Source organism: Gambusia affinis, linkage group LG10 (assembly GCF_019740435.1).
Source record: "Gambusia affinis linkage group LG10, SWU_Gaff_1.0, whole genome shotgun sequence".
NCBI lineage: Eukaryota > Metazoa > Chordata > Actinopteri > Cyprinodontiformes > Poeciliidae > Gambusia > Gambusia affinis.
This window is the reverse complement of record NC_057877.1, coordinates 15,953,935-15,978,697: the sequence shown is the minus strand read 5'-3', so window position 1 is coordinate 15,978,697 and position 24,763 is coordinate 15,953,935. Positions and strand designations below refer to the sequence as shown.

The 24,763-nt window shown below is 36.5% G+C and overlaps 1 protein-coding gene across 2 annotated transcripts; it reads right to left on the bottom strand.

The window, feature by feature from the left end:
- Positions 1 to 1,761: 1,761 nt before the first annotated feature.
- mcoln2 (mucolipin TRP cation channel 2) lies at positions 1,762 to 23,389 on the bottom strand. 2 transcript variants are annotated; one of them, XM_044129498.1, is made up of 14 exons: positions 23,209 to 23,389; positions 22,482 to 22,635; positions 21,218 to 21,391; positions 19,289 to 19,442; positions 19,057 to 19,135; positions 18,871 to 18,967; positions 18,667 to 18,766; positions 18,306 to 18,418; positions 17,887 to 18,036; positions 16,416 to 16,517; positions 15,994 to 16,116; positions 12,754 to 12,960; positions 11,542 to 11,681; positions 1,762 to 2,207 (listed from the first exon to the last, which is right to left on the bottom strand). In XM_044129498.1, the coding sequence occupies exons 1-14, from the start codon at positions 23,250 to 23,252 to the stop codon at positions 2,171 to 2,173; spliced, it is 1,674 nt and encodes a 557-aa protein (XP_043985433.1). In that variant the 5' UTR covers positions 23,253 to 23,389; the 3' UTR covers positions 1,762 to 2,170. The 2 variants fall into 2 exon arrangements, with proteins under 2 accessions (XP_043985433.1, XP_043985434.1); XM_044129499.1 differs by having other exon boundaries at positions 18,916 to 18,967.
- Positions 23,390 to 24,763: the final 1,374 nt, after the last annotated feature.

Genomic DNA, 24,763 nt, shown 5'->3' with positions numbered 1-24,763 from the left:
ACTTTTTAAAGTCGGGGGAAAAAATCTTTAAATAACTTTACATTAATTTCCAAATATGTTTCTTTAAGATGCCTTGTTGACCAACTACACTACAACATAAGCACAAAGACTTTAGGAGAGTAGTTAGTCCGGTTTTACTAAGATGTTTATGTTTTATTAAGTGGTGATATTATGTGGAAGAAGTAGGTATTAAAGTTTTCTACATGTTTTTCTGGATTGACAGGAAACGGAAACACTTCTTGCCCTTTAATTTTGTAATAAGTTCGTTTTTTGTTGTCTGGTTTGCAGTTGTTGGTAAAAATTTATTATGACTGCGTAATAAACACTCTATGTCAGTTTTGATTATTTATTTAGTGGACCATCAAGCATCGCTCAATGCAAATTGAATTGGGAACCTATCATCTACCAATGCACCCCACTTTGAAATACATTATTTGCACATTGTGTATTACTGAGCCAACAATAACCTGCCTGGAGAGTTATTTGTTAAATAAAAGGCACTCGAAATAAAACATTGTATAAGGTGAAAGTTTTAAATACACCAGGCCAAAAGATGGATATTTCTTCATACATACATGGAAAGTAGGTGAGTTCCCTTTGAGATTTATTTGCAACCAGGCAGCTCACATGCAAGAACAGAAATGAATGGAAACAGCAACAAATACTTGTTTTATTAATTTAAATCAAGACATCCTTCTTCAAATCATTTTCAAATTTGTTGGAGTGAGGTTAAAAGTTGCTTGAAGCCCTCAACTTTTGTAAACCAAGGTTCAGAGAGAAATGTGAACATTTCCAAGCTATAGTCATCATGTTTCACATCAGAAGCCTCTGAACGCTGTGAGAGTTTATCTCTGTGTATTCACAGCTCTTTCTTTTCTCCACATTTTAATTTACAGCCTTTTCCAAAATGTATTCAATTAATATCTTCCCTCAAAGTTCAACACACAAGTATCCCGTTATGAACATGTGGAAAACTTTTTTTGAGAGCTTTGCTAATTTAGTAAAAAGAGAAAATCAAGAAATCACATGAAAGTATAAATAGTCTCACCCCTGAACTCAAAATTGAGCTCATAGGCGATTTATCTTGTTAAATTAAACTAATATATAAAAAAAAAATCTTATTGCCACCAAATATTGTTCTTTCCTTGTGTGCTTAAACAATCCACACACTTACAAAGGTGATTACTGTTGATCAAAACACAATCTTGACTGATGAAAATCTTAAAAGTTGTTACTCTGCTCTGTTTCTGAATATGCCAGAGTTTTGCATGTTTATGGAAAACACTGATGTGAGCAGCATGTTCTAACAAAATAATGATTTGATCTGAACCTCAATACTGTCGATGTTTATGGTCATTATGCTGCTGGAAAGTGATACTCCATCCAGTCACCAGCTTCTGCTCCCCATTGTTACAAAAAAAAAGTGTCCCCACAGCATGTTTTTTTTTTAAACACTAAAAGGTATTTTTTTCATGCGCGTCTTGTTCATGCTTTGTAGGAATACTCCTCCCCCCATACCCCCGAGACCCTGTAGGAGCAATTTTTCCAAAGAAATAAAATCCCCCATAAATGCAAACAGCATTAGGCATTTTCACAACCTCTTTTACGCAACACAGTTATGTTGTGATCGTCGGTCAAAAAGGACATTCATGTTTCTACTTGCATCTTTGTGCGCTAAGCTGTAAAGTAATTTCATGCAATGACTTCTTTAAATGCCTGTGGCTGTGTATACAATTTACTTATGCAAGAAAGACAAACGTATAAGTTTTATACCAAAATTTAATTCAACATTTGAATAATTTACATCCTGCAGTGCATAGGATCCATCTATGCAATGCCCTGAAAACAGTTCTTTGGCCTTGAAGTGCCTGTGCAGACCTAAAAAACAAACAAAAGGGCCAGTAAACTTTTACGCCATACCCTGAAATACAGTGGAATTTGGTACTATATTAAATAATTCATCTCAGTTCCAGGTCAGAGTCCAGATTTGTGTTTCCTGTTACACTTTATTGGGTATTTTACTCATGAACTCGACATGTGCCTGGATTTTTTTTTTCTTTTCTTTTCTTTTAAAGACAGGAAAGTTTGAACTCCGAGACTGCCTCAGAGAAAGAACGTCCCGGTTCCAGGAACTTCCAAAAAGCAGCTCTTCTGGAAGTGGGCCTGTAATTCAGCTAATTAGTATGACATCATCAGATGGTGGCGCCCTGCAGAGAGGAAAAAAAACAAGACATGAAGCAACCGATCTCCTGTGAAAGAACCGTTTGAATATCAACCGCATGAAATTAATAATAATTAACAGCGGATCTGAAATCATTACTTTCAGAAATCAGCATTTTCTTTCATTCCAAGGGTATGAGCCACCAAAGGGAGGTCTCCAGATTATGTTTTATATTTTTTGTTTTGTTTTTTTAAAATAACATTTTAGTTTAGCTAAAATTATAATCATGTCCACAGTTACACATTCTGAGGCGGTGTGTGAGTCAGTACTGCAGGCTCACACGGTTGCAGCAACAGGTTTCACAAATGTCCGTGACTCATGGTTATGATTGACATCTTCAACAGAGCTGTGAAACTGCAGGTTGCATGTTGGACAAGTCTTTAATTCGATAAGAGCGTGACAAACAATCGTCCACTGACAGCACACTCTAGTGTTTAGTGGCTCTTCACCTCAGTCTGAGCTTGACGGCTTACAAGATTTGAAAAATGTGATGAAACTGCACCAAAAATAATTCATCAAGTCTAAACAATTACATGTGTGCAAATTTATGCACAGGTGGCAATGCAGAGGGTGAAGAGGTGAACATGACAGGTTCCGTTTGAAGCTTTGAAAGTAAGCATTGACAGAAATCTTAATAACTTCATATCAGACAAAAAGGTACAAGGCTTTTTTAAACTACATTTTAATAAAATTAGACAGAATTGAACAGTTATGTTGTTTTCAAAAAGACTAAATTATTTATTACCGTTGGTTCTTTGCTTATTCTTAAAAAAAAAAAAAAAAATCCCAACTATATTTTGCCAGGTTTAATTTGCTAGTCTCCTAATTTCAGCTTGGTCTATTTTCTTTCAATCATAAAACTGATGGAAGCCACACAAATTTTTATATATATATATATATATATATATATATAAATTTAGTCAGTTTAAAATAATCTGATTACCCCACAAAGTGAAGACATGTTTTGATCCACAAAGCAAATGCAATAAAAAGGCTTATTTAGCTGTCAAAATTTTTAGACCAAAGCCTCATAATTATGCAGAAAATGTTTGTTTCGTCATGCACTTACTGTTTCTTTGTCTCATTTAGAAAGTGAGCGGGAATTAGCAGTGGGTTTTTAACACCGCACAGAAATGAGTGTGCAAAAATGGTTAGTGGTGAACCTTACTGCATGTAATGACAGATGCCAAAATACACTTCGCTCAGAAGTTTTAGTCTTTTTAAATTGATCAACATCTCTGTTCACTACACTAATACAGAATAACAAATCCAGAAGGGTGAATGCGTTTTTAAAATAATGATTACTGCACTTTCGCTAAATGCTCTCTTCTTCCTTAGCCAAAGCCTTTTGTCATTTCCTAACAAAGTTAGTGATTCTTGAATACACTCCAGGCCAGAACTGCCCACAAAAGACTCAGGAAGTCCTATGAGTATGTTGTACCAAAGTTGTCATAAAACATACCACAACTTAAACAAGAAGCTGCTTGTTCAAACTGCTCTGGTACTGACATCAGTGTGTGGGGGGTAGTTCGTAACAAGAGGTTATTAAAGATCATTTATTGGAGGTTTGGAGCAATCAAACCTCCAATAAAGGTTTGGAGGTATCTGATTTGGCAGATACAAATCAAGCAGCAATGAGCAAATATATTTCAAATGGGGTGGCATTAAATAAGAAAAAGGAATAAACATAAATTTTGTCAAGAGTAGATTTCAAAAACATAAAATGCATCTCTAAAGATCTGGGATGCACTCAGAAAATCCTACTGCAAAGTCAAAATATGTTTTAACATTTGTTTCACAATTTTTCAGCAATAAAAAAGGGGAATTTTGTCCAAGACCAGTCCCACTCATGCCACAGATCTACTCAGCCTCTCACTTCCACAAACGTCCACATTTCAAGTATGTTTTTGTTCTCCAGGGAGGAACAAGTCTTCTGAAAAACAAAACTCAAAGGTTTTGACCAAGAGGCTTCTGTGCACAACACCACATCCTCTTTTCCATTAAACACTCACATTTTGGCTTCTTTTTTGGCACCAGCTGCTTTTGTTGAACAGTAAATTGAAAAGAAATGGGGTGGAGGAACAGGGGGGAGACCTGCAACAAACGGTCCGAGACCAGGAATTGACTGGACCCTGCGGGGCAACAGAGGAGAAATGGCCTTCATCACAAAACCAACCTTTTTTTGTTGTTGTTGTTGTTTTGGCCTTCATATTTTTTTGTTTTGACAAAAATAGATGGCTCTACATCCCCGTATTTGCTACAATTCTTGATTGTTAAGTCAGAAAACTAAATAAATACTTTCAGCTGTACCAGAATAGGGTCCCAGATGCTATGAAAAAAAATAAGTAGAACTAAAGTTGTGTGTTTGTTGGGTTCGGTTTAAATGTAAAAATCAATACAGCTGTAAGGTGAGCTCCTAATTTTTAAAGTTTCCCTCCATCACATATTCTCTTGAAATAAAAATAGAAACTTCTAAGACCAATTTAAAAATATATATATATATATGTAGATTCTTGCATTTCAGCCTCCATCTTAAACCAGAATGAATGATAAATGCTGATGATAAATGAGTCCCATCATCAGCAGGTCAAAAAAAAAGAAAAGAAAGAAAAGCTAACTAAATTCAGATCATCTTTCATCCTTTGGAACGTCGCCATGTTTCCTCATCTATTCCCACACATCAAGACAAACGTACTCCGAAGATCAATAGTCAGTAGCAAGATGGCAACTGTCTCCAATTATACAGTGTGCAATTTGTCTTGGGTACTAATGATACAACTTACCCTATAATTGAGTTGCACTACTCAGTCTTACATAATTGCTCCGTTACTGAAACTACACTTTAACCACTTAAGATCCAGAGCAGGAAACCCTAAATGGCCCAGAAATGGATCACAGCTCTAATAGATCCAGGAAAAACAAATGAATTACAGGTTTGAGCACAAGAGTCTGGTGAGAGAAACCTTATTGTGGTGATGCAGCACTTTCCACAAGTATTGGCACGCCAGGTAAAAAAAAAAAATATATATATATATATACAAAAAAAACTTCAAATAAATGAGCTCTATGTTGCAACGGTGTAATCTTCTATGGTGACATTTATTGAGTGAAGGCAGAGGAAACCGCACATTAGGACAAACTTCCTTTTTTTTTTTTTTTTAATTTGCCAAAATATTTGGCATCCATAACAACTGATTTGTTGGTTAATTCTGTACTTTAAGTTGATCGGCATCAATTTAAATGGAAATCCTATCTCTAGGAATACATGGCATTGCACAGGTCACCATTTCTCTATCTCAGCACTTGGTATTAAATAAAAAGTAAACACAACAAACTATGAAAAACAATGCTGGACGTAGACCCAGTTAGATTGTGCCACCAGATAGTAGGAAGGATAAGGAAGTTGTTTGGAGAACTGCAACAACAAGTGGCATCTTGGAGGGGGTTACCAAGTCTCCATAGCAACAAAAGGGTAAGATTTTACACACGTATTTTCCAGGGGTGGCAATAACAACAATGGAAGGTGTGTTAAACAACATGTTTTCAAACAGATCAATGTTTAATCTAAGCCTTTCGTATCGGATCTCATTTTAAAATTATGCGAGTTCATATGACATAATGAAGGAGGAAAATATGCCAGGAAAGTGATACCTTCTCAATACTAAATCTGTTGTAGCTAAAATTAAGTTTTTACCATAAACTTACATTTTACATATCTCAATCAACAATGTTAAATCAATAATCCAACTACAGCTTCCAGCATTTTCAGGACTTTAAACATTCAGCCATCTTAAAATCTTGAACACGTCACAATAAAATTCAAACCTTTTTTAAAAAAAAAAAAGGATTTACTTTTAAAAGTTTCTACACTATTATTCAGCATTGAAACATTTTTCAATGCATCCAGGACTTTTTAAAGGTCTAACTGTCTGCTGGTTTACACACCAAGTTATGAATTGTTTATTTTACTTACAAAGCACATTCCATGAATATAAACTTCAAATTCAAATTGGGAATAGAATAATAATGAACTGCTTTATCTCTGCAAAAAGTGGCACTGTGGCTCCTTGAGTTGTTGAAGAGTCCATAGAGAGTGAAAGCCAAATAGGAAGACATGACTCAAATGCGATGTAGTGACCAAGACAATAAAACACCAGTCATTGCTTCATGTTAGGAAATTGTCATGTCATCTGATTACAAAAGAGATAAAAAAGAAGAAGAAGCATTTCTACTAGATGAAACTGGACACACAAGGGAGATTCTATTGCATTATCTTCCACATTAAAGCTAATGAGTAACTTTAAACCATAGATCGTTCAGAAGTCTTCCCAATAAACCACACTATGCTAAGAAAATGCTTCTGACTCTAGCCCAGCTCCAGTGACAGAGCAGAGATTGTTGTTTTTAAAGGTAATGTACCGAGGAGAGGAGGTGGGGGGCAGAGCGATCTTCTTCCTACTTTTCAGGATGCAGCTTCTCTGTGATCAGTCCATCACTGGGTGTGTCTGCATAGTTCCCTCCACTAATTTCATTCCTCTCAGACCAAGTAAGGCCACAAGCCAATCCAAAATGTGGAGGAAACACCGCTGTTGGCGGATGATAGGGATCGACTCATTGGAAAGGAATGCACATTAAAAAGAAGACAGGAGTGTTACATGTCTCATTGGCAGCAACAAGATGAAACATATGCAAAGTGAGTTGCTAATTAAATCTACCAGCAGTGTACCAGTATCTGTAAAATACACTAGTTTATTCGGCTTAGGTTGCTCTATTAACACTTCAGTGTCAAACTTATCACTGTTGGGATGCTGCGGTGGCACAGGGGTAAAGCACAACCCACAAAAGAAGCCTTAGTCCTCGACGCGGCCGTCAGAGGTTCAGATCGCGGCCTGATGACCTTAACTGCATGTCTTCCTCTCATTACCCACTTTCCTGTCTGACAACTCTCAAATAAAAGCTACTAGACCAGTGGTGTCAAGCTCAGTCACGTTTTGGGCCATATCAAAACTCTGAATGTTCTTAAAGAACCAGTTGTGCCAGAATGGGTTGATAAAACCCATTAAACTGTTAAAAAATTAAGAAATAGAAGTTTATTTGGTTTTTGTTTCAATTAAATATTGAACATCTTTTCACACTAATCAGTTCCTTCAGGATTTTTTGTGTTTTTTCTAATCAAAATCACAGATTTTGTGGTGCTAATTTAGAAATATGTGTAAGAAATTGTTCTGGTATTTGCACTAATGTGTGAGGTTAGATGTGTCTTTTTATTACTCATTGTATCAATCACAAACTATAACTTTACATCAAGCAAGTCTGGGGCAGAAGTCGCCTCAACCAAATGCTTTTGACCAGTTTTGAGAAAAATTTGCACTAAAAATCAGAAAAATTATTTTGCGTGAATTTTGTGGATTTGTGAAAAACTGGAGACTTATTGATGTAATTTGGAGTCTAGAGGGCCACATAAAAAGCTGCGGCGGGCCAGATTTGGCCCCCAGGCCTTGAGTTTGACACGTGCACCGGCACCCAACAAAACATTTATATAAGGAAAAAGAAACTTGTCACTGTCAAAGAGGTGAGGTTAATATTAATCATGCAGCTGGCAGATTTAGATTCACTTCCCTTTCAAAGACAATGTTAAAGACAAATCGGTAACATTTTATTTGAAGGAGTTGTGCACAGGACTGACATGACACTGTGATGAACATGAAGGAGTCTCGTCATGAAGTGTCATTCTGTAAATAATAGGCCTGTTGCGCTAAACAATAAATCAATTAATTGTACAATAAATGAAAACTACCGACCTCGTTTTAGTTTCTGCCTGTATTTTTTTTCTTTCTATTGACGCTGGATGAGAAGGCTCAACTCCGGTGCTTTCCACTGACCCCTCTCTTCCTCATTTTTTAGAAAGGGAAAAAATGAGGAAGGAGGAATGGACTATCGCATCAGGTAATCAGGGCGCGCATCATTTATTTATTCATTTGTAACTCAAAATATTCAGTCATGTTTATTTTTTTGTAGCATGGAGACTCTAATTAAGACTGTTGTCTGACAATAATTTTACATACAACAAGACAAATTATTAAGGAGAATTAGTAGAAATGTAAAATGTAGCATTTCTTTAAAGAAGTTGAAATACATTAACTTATAAAAAAAAATACTATTGTTCTAATATAGTAATAATATATTTTGCTTTTTGGTGTTATTTCTACTTATCAGTACAAGGAGAGTAATATGTTACCTGTCACTGGTGAAGTTCGGCCCTAAATGAGCAACATAATATTTATATATATTTTTGTAATAAAAACATTTTCAATATCCCACAAAATGTTGTCACACAATGGGTTGAGAGGATGTTGGAGCAACTCCCAGCCGTAAGACAAGTCGTGGTTCAAGACAGAAAGCATGGCCATCTCAACCCAACCTGGCAGGATGTTTCGGTGTTGGAGTCCATCAACGCAGCTATGAAACCACTGGCTGACTTTACAGATGTCCTTTCAGGAGAAACATGCGTCACAGTGTCCTCTGTTAAGCCTGAGCTGAAACTGATTAAAGGCAACCTTCTCTCTCCAGGCCCTGATGACAGCACACTGACTGCCAGTATTAAACAATACATAATCCAAGATACTGACTGAAAAATACAGCTCACCTGCCATCCAAGACCTCCTCAAAAAGGCCACCATCTTGGATCCAAGGTACCGTGGCAGCATGGAGGAGGCAGGGTCATTGGATGACGTCAAACATCAGCTGGTGCTTGGGCCAGAAGTAAGTGAAGAAGGTGTAAGTGGTGAGGGCTGCAGTCAAGCTGCTGGAGGAAACAAAGATGAATCTACAGATGCCCCACCCACCAAGAAGAAGAGGCTAAGTGACCTTCTTCAAAACAGAAGAGCTGAACTCACAGGTCAGACACAAGCTAAAGAGAGCAGGCTGAGAGCAGGCTGATGCAGAACTGACCAAGTTCCTTCAAGAAGATGCTATCGATGCCTCTTGTGATCCCTTGATGTGGTGGTGTGACAATCAAAGAAGAGATCCTTAGATGGCAAACTTGGCTCAAAAGTACATGTTATTTGTGCAACAACCACCAGTTCAGAGAGAATGTTTAGCACAGCTGGAAACGTTGCTACTCCTGAGAGATCCTGCCTTAAGCCACTCAAGCTCAACATGTTGGTATTTCTTGCTCGGAATCTGTCTGGCTAAAGCAGCGACAGATCTGCTTAAAGATTGTTGAGGCATCTGGTCTTATTTAAGAGTGTGCTTATATACAGACTTCATAATCTGTACTCTTTTGGTTGAACGTAGTTTTTATTTCCACTGTGGCTTTATCTTGTGTTTAGTTTTTATTCAAGTGCATTTTTTGTTAACAGAGACTGAGAATCCATTTTATTTTTATTTTAGGTTGTTTTATTATGTTAACCAGTTCTAGTGTTAAGTGTTCTTTTGAAAATTAAGTGTATTTATCTTTGGTAGGATGTGCTTGCATTATTATGTCATTATCATTACATGAGTTTAAAATGGTCTCCAAACAATATCATCGTTTATTGCAATAATTTTTGAGACAATTATTCACTCAGCAAAATTTGTTATTGTGACAGGCCTAGTAAATAATGACACTTTTAATGCATAGTTCCATTAAAACTTGTATAAAAGGTCCATTAAAAGTGTCAACTTTGTGTTACCAGCGTCATAAATTATCGAGTGACACTTCATGACAACAATTATAAACATTTATGAAGATTCCTTTACGATCATAACAGGTGTTATATCATGCTTATGACAGTGTCATGTCAGTGTAATGCACACCACCCTTAAAATAAAGTGCCATTAAAAAAAATTAAATAACCCCCAAAATTTCTAAATTAATCTAGAAAAAAAATAAAAGTGATATAAACCCTTATCACTAATTAATGAAATAATTAGAGTCACAGTAATCACACGTCTTATGATCGCTGACCAGGTTTTTTATATGCATTTATTGTTTTTTTGTTAATATTTGCTGATGAGCTCCAAGTCTTCATCAAGTCTAGTCATTGAGAGTGAACATTCTGCAACTTCAGGAGAACAGGTGCCAGATCTGGGCCTCACTTTGCCAAGATCAGCTTTTTAAAACCCTAAAACTAAAAACAACTGGAGCTCATTAATACTGTACAATAGAAGATACAGGTTGCATGGTGTAATGGAAAACGTGATAATGTGCTCCTCACCCCTCTTCTGCTTTAGGTTATTTGTCCTATCATACGATTGGTCAACCTGCTCACACGTACACCTCTACAGTGTCACAACAGCAGAGGAAAGATCCTTTTCCTGGACACTAAAAGTTATTTTTCCAACCCAGAACTTATCTGCCCTCTTTAGCATCAAAGAACAACCCCATTTCCTTAACAATAGATAAATGGCAAAACCATCTGTGTTTTGAATCCTTGGTGCCTAACAATCAAATATTTCCACCTACAGTCTAATCAAGCCTCTCTTCTATGACCAGAACCTATAAAAGGAAGCCATTATCCTCTATCAGAGCAGAGTGACAGACTCCTGTGACTCTGCATTTCTGTTCTCACCTTGCAAAGTTTTAATAAATGTTTTCTCATCCAGACTCTTGTTAAAGTTATTTTTTCCACCAACTTAAATATTAGATTTCCATTTGTCTGCAATTTGTCAGCAGAAAGCTTGAACAAATCAATATTTCAAACAAGGTCTCCGTTTTATAAATTAGTACTTTTGGTCAACAATCTTTATGCAATGTCCCAGTTGGACCTTTAAGATGAAGTTTTTAAGTTCAACACCCTGAAGTCAAAAAATCCAATATGCCTGCTGCAAACACAAAACATAATAACAGCTCCTGTAATAAAATATTTATTTGAACCTCATTAAATAATTTGCACATATAGTATAGTACAGTAAAGGTGTTGCTGTTGGGGTTGAATTGAGAAAATATTCAACCCCAATATCTGGGGTTAGGGTTAGGGATCTGCCAACATGCATAAGGCAGATGGAAGGATGCAGTAAAAAGAGAGGAGGAAAAAGGGATTTGTATCTTATTTTATTCCAACTGTAAAGCATTAATAGTTTCCTTGATTTTCAAAGACTGATAAGCCTCAACTCAAAATGTTGACAGTAAAGCTCAACTTGGATACAACTGTGGCCGTGTTGGTAAAAGAAACTGACACCAGATTAAATTAGGAGAGGAAAACCTGAGAGGACTAAGCAGAGTGAAGGCTGGATGTTTGATATAACTGAAAAATTATATAATTTTCCAGATCTAATTTCTGAAAACTCACAAATTTGAACCAAGTTGTGACTTTAGAGTATTAGCATTGCTGTCATACCGTTGGCAGCAGTAGCAGTGACGTATAGAGTTACTGAGCTCGACTTCTGTCTGGCCGATTTCTTCTTGAACAGGAAAATCTTTATGTCCCAGAAGAAATTTCTGCAAATCAGTGAGCGGGAACCCGTCCCTCTGGTAGTTCTGAAGACAAAGGAAATACACAAGGTTAGAGAAGCAGCACATTTCAGATGAGATTTGAGAGAATCTTCTTTGTTAATTTTCCCTTTAGTTTACATGTTTGATTACACACAACGAGGCCTGTCACAATAATCAACAAATCAATTAATTACATGATAAATTAAAACAAACTCAATTATTTCCACTGGCTTGATTTATCATTCGTCTCCTTTTTTCTCTCTTTCTACCAAAAACTGGATGATAAAAGTCTCCAGTTTGGTGCTTTGGTCTCTATAAGCCTTTTTTTGAAGGGCAATTTTGTTTGCAAAAACTTCAAAATTCATTTTATTTGTTGTTTTGTTTATTTATTTTTGATATTTGAAATGTCTTCCAGTCCCAGTGTTAAACATTCACTAGAATTTAAAGTTTACTGATCTTTAAGATCAGTGATGCGCTTGCATCATTATTTTGCCATTACATTGCTTAAAAATGATCTCAAAACAACAATATTATTGTTTATCACAATAAGTTCTGGGACAATTTATCATTGATTTTATCAATACAAAATCTGTTACTGTGACAGGCTTACAGATAATATGAGTTATGCTAAGATTACAAACTACAAACAGCCACATGGACATTAAGTCATTTATCTTTTTAAAATAAAAGCACTACCAGACCAACTTGCACCATCATCATCAACATCACCATTATCATCATATCAGGTGCTCATTTCGTGTGAAGCACTGAAATCCACTGTGTGGATATGATTTGTGAAAAATCATATCCACACATCGTCCCATGAGGCAGTGGAAAGGCTTTTCTTCATCAGGGATATGAAAGCTGGTTGGACACGTGGCCAAGAACTAAATGATACTAAGGTTTGACAGCTTTTTGTTTTGTTTTTTGGACAGGTGTTGGTCTACCACATTAAATCCAAATCAAATGTTAAATTTGAAGAAACATGTCCAAATGTGAACAAGTTCAGGGGATTTGAATACTTCTGCAAGGCTCTACTGGGTATCCAAGCATTTCAAGAGAGCTACCATTTTCCCTTAAGGGTAAAATAGTAGCTCTCTTGAAACCATCGATTTACCTTAATGGTCTCATAAGAGTCGGTGATGAGGGCGATGAAGAGGGACAGCACCATGTAGATGAACAGAGAGATGAAGGAGTAGAGATAAGCCCGACTGAAGAGCCACACCAGGATGTTTTTGTCCTTCAGCTGGGCAAAGGTGGTGAACATGTCGTCGCCGTTCAGCAGAGAGAAGAGACACTCTGCAACTCGACTCAGGCCCTCAAACTAAAGAAAAAGCAGGTGTGAGAGAGATAAGTGATAAAATGGTGCAGGTCTAATGTGAAAATAACTTTTGTATTCAATAACATATACAGAAAGAAAGGGGTAAATTCCATACATGAACAACTTGGAATACAAACTGAAATAAAAAAAAAAAAGGAAGATCTCCAAACAAATTGAATCCAAAAAGGAAGCAGAAAACAGATAAATGACAGCTGGCAAGAGACTGAAAGAAGGACAAAGGAAAGAAGAGTCCTGAAGATCAGACATGGACCTAATCCAAGAAGCTCTGGTCATCCAGAGAGCGATGGCATCTAGAAACAACATCCTTCTGCATCTCCATGGATACGAAGTACAATACTTTGAGAATCCACGTATGGAAAGTGGAGTTTTATTACATCCTCTGTATATTTACTGGAGCGATAAACAGAGATTCCTGGAAGGGCTGACAGGAACTTCCCTGGTCAACTTTCTGTAAATATTTCAAGTATTGATAATTAACTGCTGCAGTGAGCAAATTGTTACAATGCCACCAGGGTGCCTGCTCATGAGCACTGGAATTAAGTTTTATATAAAATATTAAAAGGATACAAACGTGACAGTGAGAAACCAGAGAGTGCTGCTTGATGTAGTTTTGAGTAGAACAACAGTTTTAGGTTTGTATGAATGCATTATCGGTGTTTTACTGCTTGAAATTAAGGGTAGAGCAAATTAGTAAATATTAAATCACTATATAGTTATGCCAGAAAATAGGAAGAAACCAGTTATCTTTATTTTGGTCAAAAGAAAAAAAAATAACTAAAAGGAAGGTATGTAGCAAATAAGGCATTCAGATGTCACCCAACTTTGGAGAGTAGAATTACTTTCCAGTTTAATGAAATAATAAAATAAAATGCTGAACAATAAATTACGGTGTGCAAACTAGGCTACTTTGTATCATGTTGAAAAAACAAAAATTAAAAAGTATGTTCCAGCCAAATGTTTCCCATTAAAAAAAAAAAGATTTATGGCTGAGCAGCTGAAGATCATCAACAACTTTTATTTGCTGTAGATGAACTCAAGTGAAGCAGCTGATATAATGCCGTCTGAACAAACTTACCTCTGCAGGCCACGACTTGTTTTGACTCCCACGTGCGGTCAAAACTTCCGTAAATAATTTATCTCTACAGAGAAGGATAGTAAAAACACACGGATCTCCAATGCCGCTTGCTGGCACGGGATTTTCCTGTCGCCACAACCAGCTGTACTCCTTTAGAGAGGTTGCTGAATAATTAAATGGTAGCAAAAGTCTTAAGTTGTTAAAGTGCTGGAACATTCAGAGTCTGCTTCATAAACTGTCCTTCACCAGGTTTCTGCATATATTGGTTGGTTTCTTTAACTACAGCCTGCAGAGTACACATTTTAATGTGGTTCCTGGTATTAAAATGGATATCCATGATGTGGTGGTTCATAAGTTTAAGGATGAGTTGAGAATCATTGAATATTTGTTACATGGCAGCCTAAATGATTTAATACAAACAAATGATGTGTGAATGATCACACATTTCCAAGCATAAAAATGTTAGAATTTCCTCCAGAATGTGTTTGTGTTCAGCTTCATGACTTCAGACTTACTGACACTGACACCTAGTGGATGAACTTTATCATTACAACAACTTAAATGTAAGTATTTGAAACGAAAGATTTTATTTTTCCAGTTTTCCAACATTAATTATGCACCGGCCTACACCAAGCTGGCAGTGAGGCATCTTTTAGCCTTCCATCACTATAAGCAAGGCATGATTAAAGTTAAGTTATTAAAGTTAGTTAATTCTGCAGCACTTTTGTAGAGCCTAGAATATCATACATGTCCAAAAAATCCCATCTTGGAAAATGTTAATCCAGGTGTGTTGGATTAGGCCAACATTACAACTAGTTAACTAGATCTATCCAAATGTTTACTGGAGCTGGTCAGCGTGTGGGTAACTTTGTGCACTTTTCCTTTCCACCAAAACATTGACCTAATTTCAGGATGTTTATTAATTTACAATTATTTTACACAAATCATACGTTTCTGAGCAACTTTCAGCCACAATAGTCAAAATGAACTAAACCAGATATCTTACATAAGGCATCAGCTGCTGTGCATCAGCTTATCAATACAGTTTAAAGCTAATCTGTTGAAATGATTAGCCTAAATCATTTCAACCTAAATAAGCCTAAATAAATAAAATAAAAATGTATTTATTTTTTGTACTGTTTTGGCTAATTGCTCCAAGTGTGTTCTTCTTTCAGCAAATAACCGTTTGAGTCTCTACAGTCCAGTCAACAATTAATCAATTACTAAATTAGTTGACAAATATTTATATGATCAATCATTAGATGAATTGCTTCAGCCCTAATCTTACATTAAACTTTTTGGCTCCTTATTTTATGACATGCCTTCATGCTGTTTCTTTTTTCCTTTTCTTAATCATGGCTACACAGCCATTGTGTGAGTCCAAAAACTTCATCAATTCTCCAGAAAACATACAAACTGGCAAACTTCTTTTACAAAATTTCCGAGTTGCTGTGTATTTATCTCTAGCGTCTTAGCAACCCAAAACCTGAAACGGTTAAATTTTTGTTTCTTGCTGTGATTCGTTGATGAAGCAAATATAAAATAGCAGATTTTGGAAATGGAAATAAGGTACAACATCTGGAAACTACACAAATAAGGGCGTGTTTAAAGATGTGGTCTCCAAGTTAGGTTTTTTATGAGAAGGCTGTCATTGTATTTCTATTACAATCCTGACCTCCTCAATTATTATTGCTGATGTTGGTGGCTTATGCACTCTTGTTAAAAGAACATTTTGAATGGAAATGCAGTTTCAGACATTTGGACTTCCTGTGTTTAACCACATGCGTGGCCTCAGCAGTTCTGCTTCAACAAACAGCATTAGTCACCTAAAAACACTCAAAGACTTTACAGTTCATCTGTGGTGAGTTACTCCACACCACTCTCAACATGACTCAGTCCAGGTTCTCGGATAAACAAACCTCTGTGTCTGCAATTTTTACCTTTTCGTGGTACGGTCCGAGTACGATCCACCCGCAGAACGTGTAACCGAGGTAGATCATGCCAGCACAGCAGCAGAAACGGAGAACTTTAGGAAAGGCTGCTTTCATGGTTAAAATCAAGACCTGGAGGCATAAATGTTGAGTTGTTTTATGTTTTAGGCATAAAGCAAAAAATATTAAAACTCCCAAAGATGAGAGTGTAATGTCCATGATTCTTGGCATTCAATTCTGATTGCTACGCTGTTGGACACAACACATAAAAAACAAACAAACATGTAGCTAAAGAATTAGAAAACAACAGGTCCACTTACTAAATCCTTCTGTCAATCACTGAACATACCCAAAAACATCTATGAGAGTGAGTTTTTGTTGTTGTTGTTTTTCTAATGGGATGCCAAGAAATGAAAATGCTCTCAACTCACATTATATTTCTGGAAGTACCCAAGATACCTGATCACCCCGACCCAGACCAATAACGTCGAGGTTCCCAGGAAGATGCTGCACACATCATAACTTGTCAGACTCTACAGGAGACAAAGAGAGCAGAGAGAAAATAAGAAAGAATATAAGAGCAGCATGAACAATTGAACAAATTCTTGTTCAATAAGAGTAAATAATAAAAAGAAAAAAAAGTTCATAATTGTGTGTGACTTTAGCTTTATTTTAAGAGTGAAATCACAAAATACAGAGTATACAAGATAGCTATATTCATATGAGTATTTATATTTGTAAAAGTGAACATTAAAGACTTCATACTAAATATTTGTAATTAATAAATTCCTTTCTAGTTCAGCTCGTTTATCTACATGATGTAATTTCATACCAAAGTTCACTCACAAGTTCATAAATGGCTACAGGTCAGTTTATTACAATAACCAGATGTCAAATCAAAAGTGATACCAACCAGTTATCTAGGCACTTATCTGAAGAGATTGATAGTGTAAAGAAGGTTCAACTTTATTAGACATTAGACAACTTTATTAGAATATAATAATAATAGATAAAAAGTGCCACAATACATCTCCATTTGCAGAACTTCACAAAATTAACATAGAAAGATCAAAAACTGTTACTTCAAATGTCCAGCAGGGGGCAAAAGATTTGAAGTACAGCAGGAAACTATTGTGCACAGAATATAACTTCATACTGCAGTCCAAAACATTTATCACATTTTTAACTATAGATCTTATTTTCATGCAACAAGTTTGTTCTCAATACATTGATAAATGTATTCTTACACAGATCAAAACATTAAAATTTTAGGTAAGTTTTTTTTTTTTTTGCTAGATCTGTACATGATGTCAACCGGACTATGAGGTCAGATTCCTACCTATTTATTATTCAACATTTAATTCTGCATTTTTTTTCATGATACTAGTATTTTTATTGGATAAAATACAACAAAAATGTGCAAAAAGCAATATATCAATTACTACAATTTGAGTTTTGGTGCTTTTGAGTTAAAGGGTGTTCCTAGGCCCTGCATTTTTAGTGTGCCACTGTCTCTTAATGTATTACACATTTCTGTGAGGTTTGTGGTAAAAGCAAACTTTCTTACAACCGATTTGATATGAAATGTGATATTAATGGCCGAAAAACATCTGGAATAAACCACACAGCACAGCACGCCCAAAGTGCAATGTTTTTAAATAAATAAACAAATTTACATCACGACATTTTATACTCAATAAGAGTATTTTAAATTTTTTTTGCCAAACATCTTAAAGTGAGCAGTACATAAAGACATCCAGTGCAAAAGAAGTCTCAATGATGCATCAAATGCACACTGGCCACATTACAGGGATCTTTATAGCCAGTTATGTCAAACTAATCAACAAAGAATTAAGTCACATTAAAGAGTTTATGTGACTTAAGCTACATTATGGAGCTTACCTTTGCCTGAATTTCCATTTTCAGTATGGAGCCAACTATTGCCAGCAGGTCGCTGACAATGACCAAAACGTACCAGCCATTCAGGAACTCGCTTTGGTCGTCCTCACACACTTTACGATTAAAGTTCTCTTGAAAGAATCGAGAGAATCTCTTGTGGGAAAAAAAGAAGAAAGTCAGTAACTTAAATTTAATTCCTAACAAAAAAAAGGTCACAGAAAATGGAGGTCAGCAAGTCCAGATGGTAAATGTCAAATATTTTGATAAGATAAATTTTATCACTGAAGTTTTGTTTCAAAAGGTTCTTTTGCTTAGATGCAGATTTCTCCCAATAATCATTAACCAAGTATAGAAAGAAACCGATCAGTGGACAGCAGCAACTAAAACATAACAAAAAAAAAAAAGTTTTTATTATAGCTGACCTGGAGTAACCTGACAGCCAGTATGATTGAGCGCGTGCATAACGCGGCTGATGTTATGCAAACCAGAATGACGAAACCATCAAACACCAGCAGATAGTGTGTGTTCTTCTGAGCTGAAAACGACAATAAAAAGGAAGGGCCTGAGTGTGCGCTTATCTCCTTCACAACCCCCTCACACTCACTGCTAATATGAGTCTGCAAGAAAACGCCTTTTAACAGTGAAAGGCTTCCAGAAGGAAAAGTCTGATAGAGATTTCACTTAGAAAACGAGTTTGAGTGAAACACAGAACGAGTGTTTAACTGGGTGGAAGAAAAAACATGGTTTTGGTTAAGAAACAATTCTTAATCTACTGAACTTCACCTGTTCCAGATATCTTCCAATCTTTGCATGCATTGCTTTCGGCATCTATGTCCAGGAATAACTTGACCTTCCCACTATGACATTGGTTGTCAAATATAATCTGAAAAGGGGGGAAAAAAAAAAAAGAGTAGTGATATTTTAGTACATTTCAACTTTGGCTCAAATAATTGATTTTCACCTATAAACAGCAAAGAAAATCTATACAGTGACATGGAACGAATAGCAGTCAGGTAACTCCCGGTGTCGAACCGTCTGCAGGTTGATTCCCTTCAGCTGGAAGCTTATCTTTATGTTAACAAGCCTTAAAGGAAAAAAAGGAAAAAGTTTTGAAAGGTTATTTCTACTGGGGATTCTGACATGAAAAAATGGCACAGATACACATGACACTACCTGTAGAAGTCCAAACTGAAGAAAGATGTATTCTGGGTTCTCCACATGTTTGCAGTTCTTGGATCATGTGACATACAGTCTGAAATAGAAAGAAATACATTTGGAAAAAAGTACATCACGACAAAATAATTGTGCATTTGTATAAAACAAGTGCAATTCTCACACACACCAAAAGAAAAATAATTTCTTTTAAAAATTTCCAATATAGGATGAACACTTCAAACTGGCCAACCTGTTTCTAGGTGAGCATCGATATCATAGGTCTCGTCCGAAGGCTCCAGGCTGCCTTTTCTGTAGTACTCTTTACAGATGGTGAGAGGCAGCAGCTTCCCATCTTCCTCTGCATAGCTGATGGGGCCAACTGAGAGCTGGCCCAACTGGCTGTACTGTAAAGATCACAGGCTTCAGGTGAAACAGTCTCAGAGTAAAGCGGATTGAGGGTCTCCTTACAATGACCCCACAGCAGACCGAACATCTGCTTCTGTTTTCTATTTTTGTTTTCTGTCATCGTATTCACAGCTAATATAACCCATCAATGTTACCGTTGCAGTTCGTTATCTGTCGAAATTCACATGCATGGTTCGTGACATAATATTGTTAATATCCTACCAAATAATGGATTCAAGCAGTCCTTTGTGATTAGGGCTAATATGAATTTTACAAATTCATATTAGGGAGACTATTGTGATTCCAGCACACAAAATGTCTTGGACTCTCATCTCCTGTCAGCTGGCTACTTTTAAAATAACTGGGCATCCAGCTCATCCTTGATAACATGTCTGTAATCTTCTGTAAGTATTGCCTATCAAAAACACTTTGTTGCTACAAACTTACCACTGTTGAACAAGTAGCAAGTAAAAGGCCACAAAAGCCAGCTCGCAAAAATTGTTGCTATTTGTCGAGGTTTGCAGCTTGTCCTGCCCCTTCAATGTGACAGAATTACACAAAGTTGTGCATAATTGTGAAATAAAAAGAAAATGACACGGTTTTACATTTCTACAAAGAATCATTTAAGATGTTGGCACTTTGCAAAAAAAAAAAAAAAACGAAAAACACTCTCACTTCAGTTGCAGGTTATTTCACATTTAGACTGATTTTTTTTGGGGGGGGGGCTAAAGTTAATTTTAGCTAGCTATCTTTAGCTTGGACAAAGAACATCTAGTCATAAATTTGACTCATGGAAAGTTCTTAAAAAAAACACAATGTGTTCTTTGACTAGAACATTGCATAATTCCACCATATTGTAACAAGAGCAGCTTCTAGTTTTTTTTAGTCTCCTACAAGGATTGTAGAAAACTCAATTTCTTTTGGTTTTCTTTCAACAATGGGTTTCTTCTTGACCTCATGACTAAAAGTTGTTTTGTTGACAAACATTTGCAATTGGGCCTCATCCCAAATTACTATTCTGGGCCAAAATTATTGTAGTAATTTTAATCCAGGCCAAAATTAAAGTCATTTTGGCCCAGACGCTCAGTTTAGCTCGGCCACAATGCCTTGCTAGGTTTGTAGTTCTGTCGTATTCTGCCCCGTTTAGAGTGACGGACAGCAGCAGAGGGAAATGTTCAAAGCCTGGGACACAATTTAAAAACCTAACTTTTTCCATGACCTGTCAGGTTTGCTTCTTGGTATTTATGATGATGTTTATTCACCAATGTCCTCTGAGGCCTTCACAGAACAGTTGTATTTATATTAACATTAAATCACAAGTCAACTCCATTTAATATTAGTTTATATCTGAAGATTAGTTGTGCTACTTTGTGTCAGTTTATCAAAAATCCTAATTAAGCTTATCACATGATAAGTAAATGTGAGAAAAGGTCAGAGTTAGTGCAAAGGCTTTAAAAAGCATAATTTTCCAGTCAGTTTCTGTTTTTATGAGATCACAAAGTGTTTTCAGAGGATTATTATGCAGCTTACTTATTATACAGCTTCTGCGCTGCAGTAGTGTCTAATATGTACAGGATTCTTCTCAGATTTCAGGAAATATAATGTTCTTATTGGAGGGATAATTTATATGGACTAGTAACTGAGACAATATTTTCTGCAAACTAGACATTTAAAGCAAGTCTTCCACATTAAGTTTCCTAAAATTCTCTTTTTCCTTATTCTAAAAACCATCAAAACACAAAAATCGAACAGCAGCTTTAATTTCTGTACTTGCCTGATCAAGGACGTAAAAGAGGCTGTCAAACACAGCCTGCTGTGTATAAACAGCTACACTATAGTCATCCTCATCCACCCCAGTGTATCCTTTCAGGAAAAGGTTTTTCAGGGCCATGGTGGTCTCCTCCTTATAGGCAACTACCAGCTGGTTGTTGAGGCCAAACAGGATGAGCTAGAAAGAAAGAAATGGAAAGTGGACACTTAACCAAAGCCAAACAAACAGCATTATTCAAGAGGGTAATTTTCTTTTTTTTTTTTTATCCCCAAAGGTGTCTAGTTTTTTACGGTATCAATTCAATAAGGTGTGGGAAATATTCCTCTGAAAGGTTGAGCCATTTTGAGGGAACAGACTGAATCAGAGAGTTGTAGCAGCCGGATTTTGAGCTGAATATTGATTATGTCTGTAGCAGTGGCTCAGGAGGTAGGGGTGTGATCCAGAAACCCGTGGAGTGGGTTGGGTCCCATCAAATCTGGTGACTCTGGAGGCTATTTGAGGACAGGACAGCTACGGTCATATACAAGAAACCAATTTGAGTTGATCTGAGATTTATGGTGCACCATTCTGCAGGAAGTAGCCATCAGAAGATGGCTATGCAGTGGTCATTAAGGGACGGACACGGTCAGCGTATGAAAACTCACACTAGACTGTGGCATTTAAACAATGCTAAAAATTTGCATAAATTGGGTCAATAATGTGTCCCCTCACCACTAAACCGTCACCAGAAGCATAAACCATGGATACAGGCAGGATGAATACAGACTTTCAGATCATTTTTTACTAACTTTTGACTTTGTCAAAGTAAATGGACTTAGCAGAGAAGGAAATAATTTTACACTCTGTTTTTGTCCATTTTTGGCTCAGTTTCCTGTTATTAGCTGGGAGAGGAGTCTCTGCATGTGTTCCTCTTCTACTGCAGCCAATCAGGTTAGACGGTTGGCACTTCGAGATGGTGCAACACATTCTAGCTGTTCTGAAAGCAATATCTACATTAGGCATAAAGTCATTTTGAATCCCCTCTCACCATTTCAGTGTGCTGTTTGAACCAGCCAGTTGCATCCATTTCATCTAGTTCCCTTAAACGCTGTAAGTTGCTGTCATTTGATTGGCTGTTTTGCTGGAGTTTCAGGGGTGTGAGGGTTGCGAAACTTAGGTTTATTTTGTTTAGAGAAATCTCTCGGGTACATGTTTGTATTTTTCCCCGAATAGGTGTGGAACAGATCCAGCATTATCATCCTATTTTGAGGCTGTTCTTTATACATACTTGTGTAGTGATCATGACGATCTTCAGAATCTGGACTCCCATTTTCCAGGGTATGTGTCGACGGGTCCTGTACTTCTCACAGGGGCTCATGAAGTAGTATCTCAGGTCATCTCTCAGGTTCTCCTCCTTGACAAGATCCTGAGTCATGTCAGAGCTGCCATGAAAACAGAAACATCAGGCAGGAGCAGATGGACCCTACTTATGTGTAAACAAAGTGGTGCTGCAGAGGACAATAGTCTCTACCTTTTAGCCTATTTCCTTTGCAGAAAGCAACATAAAGCTCTCCGGAAGAAAATGCAGAAGTGGTACTATGAGAGTGCAGTTATTTCCTAAGTAACAGATGTTTAGTGAGGGGGGAAAAAACAACTTCACAGAGAGTACAGTGTCTGCTTTCAGGGCTTTTCCAAGGTTCAAGTCCAAAGTAAATCAGTCAGTGAGGGCACTACTTTCAATATTTTCTCAGTAGTTTGTCAACCGCAGGCACAGCACCAATCTCTTCGTACTGCACGTTTCTGTGAAGGTTTTTCTAGCGAGTTTTAGGGGGGCAGATGGGGACGGTGAGGTGAGATTTAAACTTTAGATTAGTTTCTGTTTTAGTCACTTTGAGAGTGAGATCGCGCAGGCGTTTGAGAGACAGACACAAAGTAACATAAAATACTTTTAACTCCTAAATGGGATTTTTACTCATAATTTAAAAAATAAATAAATAATCTAATAATAATCTTACCTAACAGAGTTGCTCCTGTCAAGATACCGAACCAGTAGCTCCATTGATGATGATGAGCCCCGTGAGAAGCACCATTTACTCGAGTGGGGTTGTGACAGCGATTACAGACACTTCTCGCGTAGAAAACTCCCTGCAGCTGAGCTTTCTGTGTGGCGTCCAGTCAGCCAATCAGCAACCGAGTTCAGGAGGCGCTCAGGTGCGCAATTTCTGGTCAAAGAGTCAACTATGGAGCGCTACAATAGCCAAATTAACAGGAAGGCGCTAAAATATTCTAATTTGTAATTAGAATATTTAAAAAATATTTTTTGAAATCATTTAAATGACCATAACGATTTAAATGATAATAATAAAAGCCGGATAATTTTTTTCTACACTTATTGATATTTGATCATATGCCACAAAATCTGTATTATTTTGAACACACAGGAGTAGTTGTGATCTTTAATAGAGATTTTCTTTTTTCACAATGATGGAAAATTTATTATTTCACCATATTGTATCCAAAAAGTATGTTGTAATAAATCGGTAAATAAATCTACTTTGCAGTATTTTCAATCAATCAATTTTTTTGTACATTTCAAAGTTCAACAACAAGGCAGTAGAAAATGTTTTACATCATAAAAACACAAAAATACAAAGTTATTAAAAACACCATACCCTAACAAACATTACATTTTGATGAGCGCCATCATCAAAATCATCAATACACATTATGTATGCTGGTCAATGTTCCATTCATTATGATTCAAATGCAACTCTGAACAGGTGGGGGTTAGACTTGATTTAAGGGAACTGTTTCACTAGTTTCACAGTTTTCTGGAAATTTGTTCCAGATTTGAGGTGCATAGAAGCTCTGCTTCTCCAGAGCCATATAACCTCTAAGTTTCTACAAAAACTGACGATCATTCAAAGGTTTTGAGATTAGCATTTCACCTTACAATTACTTTGAATACTGCCATTTTTTGTGTGTTTTTCATTAAAAAAAATAATATGTTAATGACCAACAGGGTTCTTTTGTCAGGTTGTTGCTTGTTTTTATGGGAGTTACCAGCACCCCTGTGGCCCTGCAAGGATCAGTGGGTATAGATAATGGATGGATATACTTTAATAGCTAATAATTGGATGAAGCGGTTATGTATCTTTATTTTATTTTTTTAGCTGCTGAGGGTTAGAGTTGGGTATTTTTGAGTTACAAAATGTTGCTTCTTCATTTTAATGAGCCTCTCCTCACTAAATGGACATGTGACATGCATTTGTGACATCCATATGTTAGTCAATGTATAGCATGTGTTCTGGTTGATTTTGTTGGTAGAAGTGCTGCTCTGCTGGAAGAACTCGGTTTATACAGTAACAGACTGTTTGACAAGAAGAAATAGAGAAATAAAAAAAAACAGCTACGATTACCTTGTTCTTGAAATCGTGTTAAATAATTTACATTTTGGGGAAACAAAACAGAATACTTGCACTTTAAAAAAAATAGTCACATACCTACATCTGCAGCTCAATTTCTCATCTTTATCCCCACCAAACTTAGACCTCTATTCACTTTATTTTC

Coding starts and splice junctions, on each gene's coding strand:
- mcoln2 (XM_044129498.1), bottom strand. CDS start 23,252: ATGGAGCTACTGGTTCGGTATCTTGACAGGAGCAACTCTGTTAG. Junction 18,968..19,056: donor TTCAGTTTGGACTTCTACAG/GTAGTGTCATGT, acceptor TTTTCCTTTAAG/GCTTGTTAACATAAAGATAA. Junction 18,419..18,666: donor TTGGAAGATATCTGGAACAG/GTGAAGTTCAGT, acceptor TGTCGTTTTCAG/CTCAGAAGAACACACACTAT.